The sequence below is a fragment of the Myxocyprinus asiaticus genome, chromosome 17 (assembly GCF_019703515.2).
Source record: "Myxocyprinus asiaticus isolate MX2 ecotype Aquarium Trade chromosome 17, UBuf_Myxa_2, whole genome shotgun sequence".
Classification (NCBI taxonomy): Eukaryota; Metazoa; Chordata; class Actinopteri; order Cypriniformes; family Catostomidae; genus Myxocyprinus; species Myxocyprinus asiaticus.
The window spans coordinates 40,567,157-40,583,664 of NC_059360.1; the positions used below are offsets into that span (position 1 = coordinate 40,567,157).

A 16,508-nucleotide genomic window follows, 5' to 3' on the forward strand; every position below is an offset into this window, starting at 1 on the left:
AAACAAACCTGTTTTACTGCAGTGGATTGACATCACACATTTCAGTACTACAACCACAATTCCGAAAAAGTTGGGACAGTATGAAAAATGCTAATAAAACAAAAAAGGAGTGATTTGTAAATTATATTCACCCTTAGCTACAGTTGTGCTCAAAAGTTTGCACACCCTGGCAGAAATTGTGAAATTTTGGCATTGATTTTGAAACTATGACTGATCATGCAAAAAAACTTTTATTTAAGGATAGTGATCATATGAAGCCATTTATCATCACATAGTTGTTTGGCTCCTTTTTAAATCATAATGGTAACAGAAATCACCCAAATGGCCCTGATCAAAAGTTTACATACCCTTGAATGTTTGGCCTTGTTACAGACACACAAGGTGACAAATTAAATTGCAATTAGTGTCTGTGCATAAATAGTCAATGAGTTTGTTAGCTATCACGTGGATGCACTGAGCAGGCTAGATACTGAACCATGGGGAGCAGAAAAGAACTGTCAAAAGACCTGTGTAGCAAGGTAATGGAAATTTATAAAGATGGAAAAGGATATAAAAATATATCCAAAGCCTTGAAAATGCCAGTCAGTACTGTTCAATCACTTATTAAGAAGTGGAAAATTTGGGGATCTCTTGATACCAAGCCATGGTCAGGTAGACCAAGAAAGATTTCAGCCACAACTGCCAGAAGAATTGTTCAGGATACAAAGAAAAACTTACAGGTAACCTCAGGAGAAATACAGGCTGCTCTGGAAAAAGATGGTGTGGTTGTTTCAATATTTTAGCTACCGTCCTAGGTCTTGAACTACTGAGCCACACCACCCTTTTGCCAGCCTAGTTTTTCTTGATAAACAGCTAAAGAATGCATTATCTCTCTCCTCACGCAGCTGCTTAAGTTCGTTCCAGAAAAAGGTGACATGGACCTTCTTGAAGAACACAAACATGAGTTGGATCGGATGGCGAAGGCAGACCGATTCCTCTATGAGATGAGCAGGTAACAATCTATTCAGGTCAATCAGAGTGGACAGTCAAAAAACAATGTCAATTATGGATGATGTAGAGGTTACAATGTGGAAAATAAATTGTTATACCGAGTGATGTTATCTTGGCTTGCCTAGTCTCATACAGTAATCCTTGACTTCAGCTACCACATGCAGTTTCTCTTTGTTTTGGATAAGTCTGAAATTGGCTGTGACACTTTAAACAGGGCTGGAAACATGATGTCATTTTCTGACCTCTTCATTGTGCAGCTCTAAATGTCATTAATTTCTGTGGAGTGTCAGCCAACAAAGACATAAATAGAAACGCCATGAAGAATGTACGGATCTAGAGATATGTTACCAAATAAGAAATAAACAAGTTGCAGATGTTATTGGATTCTTTTTACATATTAATCTGGGAATTTAAATATTTTGCCAAGAACAGGACCCAGTGTGTCAAACATTTTAATTTTAATGAAACAATGAAAAACCACAGAACAATATTTGGCTGTTAAAGTTTCAGACTTTTTGTAGCTACAGTATGCAATATGAGGGCACTACATATTAGTACGTGTTTTACAGTCTTGGAAGTTCTTAAGATCCAATATATACAGTATTCTTTTTTGTTATATATGTATTATACGTATTATGCTAGATAAAATTTGATTTATATAATAGATAGCTCTGGACCTGCATGCAGATTGGTCCATACAGCCATGCTTAAATCCACGATATAGAACAAATTTACACATAAATGTCGGTTATTCCAAAGGGTTCACATACTTTTCTTTCCATTCTCAATACCAACTATTAACCTTGGTGCCATGTAGGTTTACATTTCAGTGACTATGAATTTTCTTAAATAATGTTTTCTCTGTGTTGTGCCTAACAAAGCCCTTTAGCTTTGTCTATATTAACAATATAGCATGGCCTCTCATACCTTGTTGCTTAAATAAACAAGATATAATTCTATAACTTGATATGTTTCATTATATTTCTAATTTTAAACCACAGAATCAACCACTACCAACAACGGCTGCAGTCCCTTTACTTCAAAAAGAAGTTTGCAGAAAGAGTTGCAGAAATCAAGCCGAAAGTGGAAGGTAAATACATCAGTCATGCATGACCTACACAGCTATTTGCCTTATATACACTATATGGATTATGTAAATTGTAGAAGAAATACTGAAGATGTTATTTATTGCACAGCTCTCAGCAAAGCATCAAAAGAGGTTCTTCAGAGCAAAAATCTCAGACAGCTTCTGGAGGTTGTGCTGGCCTTCGGTAACTACATGAATAAAGGCCAGCGAGGGAACGCCTATGGCTTTAAAGTGTCCTCTCTCAACAAGATTGCTGACACGAAGTCCAGCATTGACAAGTAAGATACGGTTTTGGTTTGTCTGAGTACTCTATATTACTCTCCTTTACGAGCCATGCCGTTGAGGAGTCATTGGTGTGACATGGGCTATAAAGATTGCATTTGTCTTTGTAATGGTTTGAGTGGAATTGTCTACCGCGCTCTATATGGAAATGAACAGAATTTGATTCTAGAACTGATTTGTGTGTGCTCATAGAAACATCACCCTACTGCACTACCTGATAACCATGCTTGAGCAGAAGTACCCTAAAGTCGCTCTGATTCATGAGGATCTGCAGAACATTCCAGAAGCAGCGAAAGTAAAGTAAGCACTACAGCTTTTTTCACAACAAGTTTTACTGTTGCACCCCTTAAGCATTTTTAAAGAGACTCCGTACCTCTGAATATAATGTAATCAAAGTTACAGAAATATAGGAAGACGCTTACCATAATTTCGCCAGGAAGGACAAGGTAAGGATTAGTGCTGGAGTTTGGACTTTTAACAATCTTATCAACCTATCATTTTTTCTGATTTTAGGGTTAGGACTATGTTCAACAAGAATGTTGTTTCAGAATAAACACAAAATATTCATCCAGGAACATATCCTACTGTGAAAAATCAGAGACGGCATGTGAAGATATGCATGACACTGTTTGTTGTGTAAATCATGCCGTTCTAAATGAGATTAAAAGGGTCTGCAGATTGTCCAGTGAAATGTTATCTCTCCTGTTTTTTCCCAGCATGACTGAGCTGGAGAAAGACATCAACAACCTGCGCTCTGGCTTAAAGAGTGTAGAGATGGTGAGTGACTCTTCTTTGTCCAGATTTGTGACAACTCCATAGCTTTTGAGTTCATCCAGTGTGCCAAATATGACCATTTAAACAACAGTTAGCTCCGGTCTCTCAATCTGATTGGCTGAGAAACATTATTTATGATAACAACACTTGAAATCCGAAAAGAAAATTTTGCAAGGCAGTTGCTAGATATTTGCAAGGGTGTTCCTTCGAAGTTGCTAAGGTGTTCTGGCTGGTTGCTAGGTCATTACAAGTGTGTTCTTACATGGTTGCTTGGGCATTGCTTGGCAGCTGCTAGGGTGTTCTCGGTTGTTTATAGATAGATAGGTAGACAGACAGACAGACAGATAGAGATGGATGGATGGATAGATAGATAGATAGATAGATAGATAGATGGAAAGAAAGGTACTAACCAACTGACCGAAAGACCAGCCAGCCCCTTCAAACCGTTCGGAGAAGGGGTGACATAAATGGAGACGGAAAAATCATTTAAATGATGAAACGTTCTTTCCTTTTTTTACACTTAATAAATGAATCCATTGTGGTGATGTGGGTGTGGCCGAGTGACGTCTGTGGAGAGCGAGGCCAGGAGAGGAAGAGCAGTAACGATTGACACCTGTGGAAAATCACCTCTAATAGCTGTTTTGTGTTGCAGTGAGAGCTGGAGGGGGTTAAAAGGGCAGTTCATACCGCCAGAGGGAGGAGAGTGAGACACACTAAGCTGACTATGTGTGCATTTATGTTGTGCTGAAAAGCAAACTGCTTTGTGTTAAGCTGACAAGTGGAAAAATAAAAGTTTATGTTGACTTCACCTGGCCCTCGCTTCCTCCTTCAAAGAGTTAGTGATCTATAACAGTGTTGCTGAAACCTGGGATTAAGGGGAAGAAACACTGTCATGGAGTCCTCACCATTAGCCGAAGTCATCAAGACTCTTGCCGGCATCCACCATACCCAACTTCAAGCCATCCTGGACTTATGTGTGAAGCAGGATGGCGTTTACAGGTCCTGCTCCAAGCCCAGGCGGAGGATCGACAGGTACTGCGGAGCTTGATGGCCCAGGGGAGTACTCTAGCTGCAGCCGCAGTCCAGTCCCATTTCACACTCGCGAAGATGAGGCCACAAGACGATCCAGAGGCCTTCATCGAGCTCTTGGAGTAGGCGGCTGAAGCATGGGGCTTGGCCCAACACCCAGTGGGCAGCCTGATTGCTGCCCCTGCTTTCCAGGGAAGCCCAGCTCATGGCCCAACAACTAAGTACGCGGACCTAAAGCGGGCCATCTTGTAATGGATCGGCCGTAACCCCAAACAACACCGGCAGTGCTTCAGTACAGCGAATATGGTCGCCCGTCTACCTTCGCTCAACAGCTCTGCAATGCCGTGGCTGCTGGCAGAGGATCGCGATGCCGAAGCTGTCATCGACCTCGTGGTACTGGAGCAGTTTGTCAGCCTTTTACCAAAAGGAATGGCTGAGTGGGTCCATTGCCACCACCCGGCGTCACTGACAGAGGTAATCCAGTTGGCTGAGGACCATTTGATGGTGTATTCGGGGGCCGGCAAGCCCTCTTCTTCTCTCTCTCTCTCTCTCTCTCTCTCTCTCTTTCTAGCTCTTTCTCCTCTGGAGCAGATGCGAGACGAAACCCTTAGGCACTCCTTCGAAAAAGTGAAGGTGATTGATGGTCCGTGCCTCCAGCCAGACATTGGACTCTCATACCCGTATTTTTTGATTATCAAGGATCGGTTGTATCGAGTGAAGCAGGACACTCAGACAAAGGAGGATACAACCCAATTGTTAATACCGCAGAGCCGTCAGGAAATGTTATTCCAGACGGCTCATTATAATCTGATGGCGGGTCACTTAGGGCAGGAAAAGACACCGAACCGTCTAATGGACTGTTTTTATTGGCCGGGCATTTGCGGGGATGTTCGCAGGTGGTTTGAGGCATGTTGTGAATGTCAGCCGATGAATCCGCAAACCACCCCAAAAGTGCCATTGCACCCCCTTCCATTGATCGAGGCCCCCTTTGAAAGAATTGGTATGGACCTCGTCGGGCCATTACAGCGACCACGCGGCGTGCTCGACGTCCTACAGGAAAATTGGGAGGGACCTTCAAACAGCAAAAATTAAATTCAATACGTTCTTGACCTGAGAGCAAAACTCCACACACTGGGGTAATTAAGAATTTGCTCCAGGCTGAAGAACGTCAAAGCCGGCTGTATAATAGCTCGGCTATGGGAATTTACACCGGGAGATAAAGTCCTTGTATTGCTCACCACATCGAGCTCTAAATTACTTGCCAAGTGGCAAGGACCCTTTGAGGTCACATGGCGAGTTAGGGAAATTGATTATGAGGTGAATCGAAAGGATAGAGGCAGAGCACATCAGATTTACCATCTCAACCTCCTAAAACCGTGGAGAGAGGCGGTCCCCATGATGTTAGTGATGGTAGTTCTGAAGAGGGAGGAGCTCGGACCGGAGGTAAACTTAAAAGTCACTGATCAAGTCACCCTGGTCACTTGTGGAGACCACCTCTCACCATCCCAAATCACGGAGGTTGCAAGGAGAATTCTCCGACGTGTTCTTGCCTCTTCCCAGTCGTACGAATCTCACTGAGCACCATATCAAGATGACCCCAGGGTTAATGGTTTGTAGTCACCCCTACTGATTACCTGAGCACAAAAAAAGTGGTTTGGAAAGAATTAAAGGCCATGCTAGATATGGCGGTAATAGAAGAATCCCACAGTGACTGGGCCGCCCAGTGGTTTTGGTTCCTAAGAGCGACGACACGGTCCGGTTCTGTGTGGATTATAGAAAAGTCAATGCGGTGTCTAAATTTGATGCATACCCGATGCCTTGGATTGATGAGCTGCTCAATCGGTTAGGCTTGGCTCGCTTTTATTTGACACTGGATTTAAAAAAGGGATATTGGCAGATCCCCTTAACTCCCATGTCCCGTGAAAAGATGGCATTTTCCACACCATTCGGATTACACCAATTCGTGATGCTTCTGTTTGGTTTGTTCGGGGCCCCAGCTATGTCTCAGCAGCTCATCGACAAGTCCTCAGACCACACGCTGCTTACACTGCTGCCAATCTGGATGATATTATTATTTACAGTAATGATTGGCAGCGGCACCTGCAGCATCTGAAGGCTGTCATGAGGTCGTTGAGATGGGCAGAACTCATGGCAAACCCAAAGAAGTGTGCAATGGGTGGGTGGAAGTACGGTATCTAGGCTTCCACTTGGGTCACGGGCAGGTGTGGCCCCAAATTGATAAAACTGCAGCGATTGCAGCCTGCTTAGACCTAAGACCAAAAAGGAGGCGATACAGTTTCTGGCTATTATCGCAGGTTTGTGCCTAATTTTTCGACCGTCACCAGCCCACTGACTGATCTGACTTAAAAGGGGGCACCAGATTCAGTCCAATAGACGGAGCCATGTCAGCAGGCGTTCACGCGGGTGAAAGCTGCACTTTGCGGCGGACCGTTATTGCATTCTCCTGACTTCACTCTCCCTTTTATCTTGCAGACGGATGCATCGGACAGGGGGTTGGGAGCGGTACTGTCCCAGATGGTGGAGGGGGAGGAGCGCCCCGTGCTGTACTTTAGTCGCAAACTGAGGGAGACTTAAGTACAGCATGATAGAGGAGTGCTTGGCCATCAAGTGGGCGGTCCTCACTCTCTGGTACTATCTGTTGGGGCATGCTTTCACCCTCTGTTCGGACCACGCCCCGCTCCAGTGGCTCCATCGCATGAAGGATGCCAATGCGCGGATCACCCGTTGGTATCTGGCTCTCCAGCCTTTTAAGTTCGAGGTGGTCCACAGGCTGGGGGCACAGATGACTGTTGGGGATTTCCTCTCCAGAAATGGGGGGGGAGTAAGTGACAGGCTGGATGGCTCCCTGGCCTGAGTCGGCAATGGTGGTATGTGGTGATGTGGGCGTGGCCAAGCGATGTCTGTGGTAACATCCATTAAAATACAGTAATGTACGACTTCCAAACCACTTAAAATTACTGAAGACTTCAAATGTTTTCTACTGTTTGACTGAGTGTAAGCTGTCTGTGGCAGCCAATCAAAACTACTCATCGCACTGTAGCTCTACGATACTGCCTCCCCCTTCACAGGAGATTTTGAAGGGTTCTGCAATTCATTTGTATTAGTACAGTGACAGCAAATCTGACCAATCAAATGAATTATTTTCATTTGGGGGCTGTCCGCCAGGAATCTGCACCTTCACAGCTCCAAGGAGAAGGGTTTAGGCATTCAACACAGAAGTTTCCCTTACTCCTGCTGTGTTTGCGTCTCTACCTGAGTCTGATGGCAAACAGTGTGACCCAGACAGAGCAATCACTCTTAAAACCCTTGGAGGAGTTAACAGCAACGTATAAGAGTTACATTATTTTCTTCAAACAAACTGACTAATTGACAACTTTACTGCACAGTGCAATCCCAGTGAAAGAGACTGTTGTCACGAACGTCATGATAGCAGCTACCGAATGAAAAGGGGTACCCGTTTAATGCAGTCCATGTCACTGATAGACAGACAGACAGACGGATGGATTGATGGATGGATTGATTGATACTTTCATCTCTATCACGTTACTTGTCTTCATCCCTCCATCTTTATAATAATATGTATTTCTCAACAGGAGCTTGAGTACCAGAGGGGTCAGCCTCAGACTTACGGCGATAAGTTTGTGTCTGTCGTCAGTCAGTTCTTCACTGTGGCTGGTTTTAGTTTCTCTGAGGTTGAAGACTCTCTTCAGGAGGCCAAGGATTTGGTAAGAATAAAAGCACAACACAGTTCACTAAACAGGTAATAGATGTTAAAGGTATATGAGAGGTTTGAACATAGCAGAGCCTGTCACCCTTTCTGGCTGCTTTAATGTGAAAGTTGTTCCTCAGCAACTTTGAAGTGCCTGTTAAATGAAATGACAGATTTTACCCTGCTCCGTGCTGGCACTCATACTCAAAGTTGTAGTATTAAATCACTGCTTTCGTTGAAGTTTAATGTGCTTCTGTCTGCCTACGTGGACATTGGAACCACTGGAAAACATGCACTTAAATCTTTAACTGCAATCGGCCAATAATATCAGTTTCAAAGGCACGTTCTTCCAGTTTGATCCTGTTCATGAAGTAGCACATGGGATGGATTTGATTTGAGTATTATTTATGTTGTGCCTACAGGGCACGAATTGAACGTTTCTTTAAGGGTTGGCAAAATCTTAGTAAAAAGTTTTCACAATATCTGGATACGTGTCTCACATTTCATTGCATTGATATATGGGTAGCCATACAGAAGCTTTAGATCTAGCTGTCTGGACTCAATCAGTGTCACTGGGTTTATTATGACAATTTTCTTCTTCTTTTAGTACTCACCAAGTTAGTGCCAAAGAAATCCCTTGTGTGCAATAAAAAACCTTCATTACTTGCTATAACAGTTCGACTTTTTTTGACACAGTTTGAGAAGGCAGTGAAACACTTTGGAGAAGACGTCACTCGCATGCAACCTGAAGAGTTCTTTGGAATCTTTGATCAGTTCCTGCAGGCCTTCACCGAAGCTAAACAGGACAATGAGAACATGCAACGACGCAAAGAGGAGGAGGAGCGCAGAGCCCGCTTGGAGGCTCAGGTACTGACTTTATAAAATAGTTACCACATAATAAATATATTAAGTGCACAAAGGTTGTATTAAATGCCATAATACAGTAAACAGAATGTTGCGAAGCAACAAAAATAACGATCAGTGATGGGTGCTGCCAGAAACAGACCACTTGTATTAAAATAAATGGGAGAAATTGGAACACCCAATATGGTGGATGTAGAAAAGGAAGTCCCGCCTTACAAGTAAAAGAGCCAATCACCTTTTGAATTGAGGTAGACTGATATATCAGTTTAACTGATTAATCGGTGCCGATAACTGCTTTTTGAAACTATCTGTTATCGGAAGAAATCTATGCCGATAGTTATTTTTAGATTTTTTTTTTCAAACATTTAATTTTTTTCTTTGTCAATAAACTTCATTTTGGTGAAATATATACATAAAACACCCTTCATCTGGTGAAAATATAGGCTATAAAAAACTTAATTTGGTAAATACACATATAGAGCATTGTAACGGAGCAAAGGCTCTGTCATTTCAAAATACAAGTCCCCAGTGTATATTGGGCTTGTTTATAGTTAAAAGTCTCACGTTATGCACCAAATCTTCATTTTTTCCTGGTTATTATTAGGATTTTATGTTGCACAATAAACTGCTTTTGCGATTTATTCATTATGGACTATTTATCCTATTTAATTATCCTACTTTAAGCATACAAGCGTTAAGCACAGCACAGCACAATGCCTTAACTCATAAGCCCAAAGTCAATGGGCATGGCCATGAAGTGTTAGTATTTTTGTGCAAGCTAGCACTAAGTCTAAATTACGCAAGCTAATCGGGTCAATGGAGGTTCTTGTGAAGAAGTTGGTATGTAAATGGACTGTATGCAATGAACATTATTTTGTGCGTCCTTGTTAAATGGGACACGTTCCTTTTATACAAATGGAAAATGTGGTTCAGGATATGGATGTAGGCTCCATTAAATTAAAGAGAATGTAAGTATTATTAATAATTTTCATCTACTGAAACACAAATCATGGCTAGTTTTAACACTGATTGTATCGGCACGCACTTCACTTCTACCGATCAACATTGATTTTGAAAATTTTTATTAATGTATTTAAACACGAAGAAATGTAACCAAACATTTTTTCTAAATTCAAATTACACTTTAAATGAAACAAAAATATAATCGAAATAACGAAATGGTCAAAAAAAATCATATAAAATCCAAACATTTTACTCTTCTTATGGCCCCTTTTGCAGTGACTTAAACATAACAATTAAAGTAATAATAATAATTGAAAAAATAAACCATGACCTCTAGAAAATGTAACAAAAATCTCATAATTTTTTGTTTCAACAAACGGCTTCAACAGCGATCGTCAAGGACATTCTTTGATGTTCTGTTTGGACTTGCACTTTATTACCACCTGCTGGTGAAATCTCTAAACTGCAAATGCGGGAACTGAATTTGGACTTTGCGCTGAGTTAAGAGGTGGTATTAAAACGTCTTAGCGCAGTGACATATTTCTCAGGAAAATAGCAAATTGCACTTTGTGCCACTTCATTAGCATACATTCACAGTTTGCGCTCTTACACCCACAGTAGTGCAAACACTCCCACCCATGCCCACTTGTGCTTTGCGCTGACACGAAAATTGCACTTAGAATTAGCGCTCTCACGAAAATTGGATAAGACGGTCGTAGCGCGTTGCGCTGCGCTTTGTGCACCATCGATAATAGAGCCCACAATATCTGTGCCCTTCATAGTAAGGAAAGATTAAGACACATTTTTTATTATTCTTCTATAAATCAATAAAAATACAAATAAACTATTGGCCAATTATTTGGTTATTAGCCTTTTCCACCAGCTTAGTTATCATTGTCAGCAAACTCCACTATCGGTCAACCTCTATTTTGAATACATACATCACCTGTCAGACAGCTCGAGAACTCGCATGCGCATTAACTGGACCTGTATGGAAAACAGCACTTTTTTTAAATTTTTTTTTTTTCGTGATTTGGGCTAAAGAAGCTAAATTTATGATACCATTTTTGTCAGGTTTTACTTTTGATTTGAAATATGTTCTTTGGTCATAATCTTGACCAACCGTTTTGGAGATTTCGGTCTTTCCGCATTCAAATAGCTAGGAGCTGTACTTTTATGCCGCTTGTATCCATTGAAAATAGCTGACTGGGAGCGTTCCAAAGATGATGGCCAAGTGGACGGACTTGCCTTGAAAAGGACTTTGGTGCTGCTCAGTGATTCAAATAGTAGCTTAGTGAAGATTTATCATGAATAAAACGCTATTGACCATTCAGCATCTAGGACCGGAACCATACTTTTTACGTGTTAACATTATTCAATGTGTTTATAATGTGTTTTATAAATGCTCCATAGTGCACAATGCCAGTGACTAAACTAAATAGAAGAACATACACCACTAAATATTAATCTTTAATTACAATCTGTGTCTCTGAGCAGCTCAAAGAACAGCGTGAGAGAGAGAGAAAAGCCCGGAAGGCCAAAGAGAACTGCGAGGAGGACGGAGAATTCGACGACCTGGTATCTGCACTCCGATCTGGCGAGGTGTTCGACAAAGATCTGACAAAGTTCAAACACAACCGTAAACGTCCCGCCAAACAAAGCGCTGACAGCAGCAGGGAGAGGCCTATCGCCAAACTCAACATCTGAGAGAGCTGTGCAAGTGAGTGCTGCCCTCTGGTGGTAAAGCCTAGATATTACATCAGTGTCTACTTGGTGTACAATCTGAAATATACTCACAGGATGAACGTTTTGTTGTGTAGCTTGGGTTAGAGAAAGGCTATACCTCGGTTTATAACTGGAGAGGATTTCCAGACTCATTTTACCTGTGCTGGCTGCCAAAAAGTTTAATAAATGCTTTTCCAATTGACAGTGTTTTGAGTATGACAGTAGTTTGTATGGCACTGGTAAGCTGAGGTTAGCTGCACCAGGGAATCAGTTGTTCTCCCCCAGGAAAGAGTGGGCAGAAAGGGCTACATGCTTTATAAAGCATCACAAACAACTGGTGCTGAAATGTAGAAGCATTCTTTTAAAAGTTACATTTTTTTTACAAAGCAAATTTTGCTTGTACAACATACATACCCTGACACCTACAAACCCTGGACAATTTAATTTATGTCTGTCCACTCTGAAGCTCTATACAGTAAATTGGTGTACAACCTACGCCATCAACACAAAGGCCATATTTTGCAACATATGGTCGGGCAAAAGTTTTATAGAAACAAACTGGTCTCGGTAAAGCAGTGTTTGTTGTCAGTATGTGCGACACAAATGATTAAACCAATGATACTTGAATGTCATTGGACTATGTGATCTGTCTGGACAAATTTACAGGCTGGTCATTTTGCCAAGTTAGTATTTCATTTTGTTACGCTTGTAACTCAAGCACAAACAATTATATGCTTATAAGCTGCCCGTTACAGACCTGTTAAAGCACAATGCACAGAACTTTACATCAAACGAAAAACGATTGAAATCAGAGTGTTTTATTATAAATCTACAGATGCCATGTATTAAATGTATTGACAGGAATTATAGTGGAAAAAAAATGTTGAGGTCAAATTTTCATTGCAGATATATTTATGACAAAATCATCACAATATCCTTATTTTTCCAATGGTTATCACAAATAACATTAATTGTAAAGAGCTGCGGATGCAAGACTTAAAAGCAATGCATCTTAAGCAAATCAAACTGTCTGTCGTGCGTGTATTTTCTTTTGTTTGTGTCTATGCTTGTATATATGTACATATGCCCATTGTTTACTCCTCAGACCAAGGCTTTTTCTCAGCCCTTGACACTATGATTTTGTTCTAATAATTTTCCTGTTGATCAGATGCCATTTTAATCTTTTTCACTTATTTGTAATATTGTATTACTTTGTAATAGTTTCCTTTGTCTGCTGGTTTGTTTAGTTTTCTTTATTTAAGAAATCTTTTTGATGTGAGATAGGTAATCAATAAATAAACCCAGAGGGTCATTTAATTTGGGTATGACTGTTGATTTGTGTCTTTTAAATCTTCAACAAGATTCAATGTTATTTATCAATTTACATCATAGCCAACATTAGTTCATAAATAGTGTAATTGTTAAAAAAAAAAAACATTTTAGACTTGTGAAACAAATAAAAGACTGAAATGGATTTTTTTTAAAAAATCTTAAAACATAGTTCAAATTCTTGTTTTTCTTTTTTTGCAAACTGTTTTCAAAGAGATGTGTTGTTTGTTTATTTCATTATAGCTTGTACCAAATCTCAGATATCATCTATTTCCCAAAAACAAACAAAAATCATTTGAGTATTAAAAAATGATAATACATGATTAACACCAGTGTGTGCTGAAAAATGTATCTCTTCAATGTTATTGAAAGCAACAAAGATAAGCCTGTTTAAACAGGAATAAAAATTAACACTTAATATGATCATTTGATATCTGCAAACACTTGTGCTTTTGTTTGAAGTCCCACTAGATTATCAACACTATATATACCTCTCTATATCTCTAATGGTTCTCTTTACATTGACATACATACTGATAAATGTATTAGGAAAAAATCCAAACAGATTTTAAAAACTGAACAAAATGAATGCATGTTTAACCCCTAACAACAAACTAATATATGGTATAGTCTGATGCTACATTCACTTCAATGATGAATGCATGCCCCCAAAGTGACAACCACAAATGAATAAAATACATAAAAATGTATATAGAAATATAAATAGTTCTGAATATGAATGCTGATATTAGTCACTATTTCTGCAGTTTTGCATTGTAAACCATGCTACATCCAAAAATGAAGGCAGTTTGTTGGTTATATATGTTATTTACAGGCTTTGTCTTCCAAAATATCCTATCTTTGAGATAAGAAATCATTTAGTTTCTTTCAAAAATATTAGCACTTCTTTGAAAGAAAGATAATAGTTACCCATCTGCCTGGCACATTTCATTTGAAGTGTTTGTAGATGCAGAAAGTGATTATGGGGCTTCATACTATTGTTTTATTATGGTATATCTGTGTAAAGGAAGTACAAAAAAAAAAAAAATGCAAAGCTGAAAAGAAAAAGTTGTAGCCCTATTTCATTTCATTATAACTGTTTCTCATTTCAGTTGTTAATTAGTAACAAAAGTATCTTAGCACTTTATGGTAGTTTGTGTCATTGTTAATACTCTGTATGTCACCATGGATACCCCTAAACCATATAGAGAAAAGCATGAATAAGGTTTAGACTGTGTGAAAGATATGTGTAAACCCCTTTCACTTCATTCACAGTGTTGGAAAGCATTTGCATTAGGCTCATTTGAGTGACTTTCAATGTTGGCACAATTTTACACCTTTTCTGCTTACCCATTAGAATTATAAACACACATTTGGAGAATTTGGCTTCAAATATGGGCAATTCTCACGAAAACTGTCAAGAAAATGTCCATATATATATATATATAATTTTGGGTGAGAAACAGATCAATATTAAAATCCTTGTGTATTTATGGTAAAAATAAAATTAAAAAAAGGACTTAAATATTGATCTGTTTCTCATCCATAGTTATATATATGGACATTTTCTTCCTATCTCTTCAGATGACATGGATTTAACCACTTGAGTCATATGGAACACTTTTATTCTGCCTTTATGATTTTTGGAGCTTCAAAAGGCCTGGTCACCATTCACTTGCATTGTATGAACCTAAAGAGCTGAGATGTTCTAAAAATCTTTGTGTTCTGAAGAAGAAACTCGTACACGCATCTGGGATGGCATGAGGGTGAGTAAATGATGAGAGAATTTTCATTTTTGGGTGAACTATCCCTTTAAATTTAGCAAAAATGAAAGACAGTACTACTATGAAGTAAATACATATACAGTAATGAGAACTGTATCTGTGTATCTGTGTATGTGTATCTGTCATGGCAATAATGTCACAGTGTAACACATCTTAATGGCCCTAAAAATATACTTCATTTTCTATATGCAAAATCTAATTTCTTACGTGTTTCTTTTGGAGTTAAATAGGACCAGGACATTTTCTTGACTGGTTTCATGAGAATGACCCATATAGTTTGATGCTATCAAAAGCTGATTTTAAATGAAGTTTTACATTTTAGAAAACAGTAAGCTTTGTAATGGCTTATTAAGTCATAAACATTATTATATAATGCATAACAGGTCATACACATTCTAATAATTGGAAATGTCATAAGTTTAATTGTATGTGACTTTGAATGCACATCTATTGATCTGTTAAGCATTGTTTAATACAATGTTGATTTATAAACAAATATATTGGAATACACCGAGTTATAAAAAAGTTCATACATCAGCTATTGATCTGTTCAACTGTATACAGTGGCCCCAAAAAGTATTTACTTAAAAATTTCCAAATGTCACAGCACTGCAAAATATCAAACTAAGCAACATTTATTTTAAAGCTGAAGTGTGTAACTTTTACGCTGTTAAATTACTTTCTCCTATCCCAGCTTAGTATACAGACAGCTGTAAGTAAGCTATTTATAGGCTGATTTCTTCGAAATCTGTAAACACTGTGTCTCTATGGCACTGTAAAAATGACTTTGATTGTTTGAGCAACCCGTCCAGCTATACACAAGAACACTGACTCAACCAAGGTGGGATTATCCATTTGTTCCACCAATGGCAGAAAGGGGGAGTGTTCGAGAAAGTGGTTTGAAAACAATGTTTATTTTTTCAATTCTGTTTTGTGGCACAGAAATTACACACTTCACCTTTAAAGACAGCAGAAGCACATTTTTCAAGCAAAACCTTTCACAAAAATAAGTTTGTTTTAAATGACTAAACTAAATATATACCGTTTAAAATAAAGACAGGTGTTTTGTCAAACTTAGTGGAACATGTCTATAGTAAATATGATTTACTGCACCAGTCTACATTCTACTAGACACCTGTGTAAACTTGAGGGGAACAGACTTACATCCACTAAAAATTTTAATTTAGTGCCAAGAAAAGCTCTAGCATAATTTTTTTGCAGATGCCACTTGGTTTGATATTTTGTAAAGGCTATAATGAAATAAAATGAAAGGAATATTCCAGGTTCATTATACAAGTTAAGCTCAATAAACGGCATTCGTGGCATAATGCTGATAATGCAACAATAAATTACGACTTGTCCCTCCTTTTCTTTCAAAAAAAATTAAACATCTGGGTTCAAGCGAGGCACTTACAGGAAGTGAATGGGGCCAATCCATTAACATTAAAATACTATTTCAAAAGAATAGCCACAAGACATAAACAATATGCATTTTAACATTTTTTTAAAAACAAAAAATATTTTCTGTGTAGTTATATTACAACTTTGTTGCCATGATACCATAACACCGTGAACCCATAAAAATGTTGATTTAAACAACATTACAGCTTAAATAATACACAAGTTTTAACACAATAATTAATGTACACCATAAAAAAAATGCAGTTAAATTTACATTAAAATACTGTCAGCTGTGGTTGCCAGAATTTTACTGTAAAAAAAAAATATGGTGACCATGTTACAGGCTTTACGGGATGACATTTTGATGCCAGTATATTTTACTGTTCACTACCATTTATTTTATTAAATTATATTAACTTAATATTAGTGCTGTCAGTCAATTAACATTTTAAATCGCGATTAATCGCATTATTATTATTATTTTTATATAATCTCAATTAATCACAGATTTTGAAAGTGCCGGAATTTGACACTATATATACTTATTTTC

At 38.8% G+C, this 16,508-nt stretch overlaps 1 protein-coding gene across 3 annotated transcripts in view; it reads left to right on the forward strand.

Annotated features, from left to right (window-relative positions):
• The window catches only part of daam1a (dishevelled associated activator of morphogenesis 1a), an 82,227-nt gene extending 69,025 nt beyond the window's left edge, over window positions 1-13,202 (forward strand). For 2 of the 3 annotated variants that reach the window (XM_051723073.1, XM_051723072.1), the window contains exons 19-26: window positions 885-991; window positions 1,992-2,080; window positions 2,187-2,355; window positions 2,552-2,659; window positions 3,076-3,136; window positions 7,777-7,908; window positions 8,589-8,759; window positions 11,217-13,202. In XM_051723073.1, the coding sequence (XP_051579033.1) occupies window positions 885-991; window positions 1,992-2,080; window positions 2,187-2,355; window positions 2,552-2,659; window positions 3,076-3,136; window positions 7,777-7,908; window positions 8,589-8,759; window positions 11,217-11,426 (1,047 nt within the window). In that variant the 3' untranslated portion in view covers window positions 11,427-13,202. The remainder of the gene's footprint in view (window positions 1-884; window positions 992-1,991; window positions 2,081-2,186; window positions 2,356-2,551; window positions 2,660-3,075; window positions 3,137-7,776; window positions 7,909-8,588; window positions 8,760-11,216) is intronic. The other variant, XM_051723074.1, reaches the window with a different exon arrangement.
• Window positions 13,203-16,508: the final 3,306 nt, after the last annotated feature.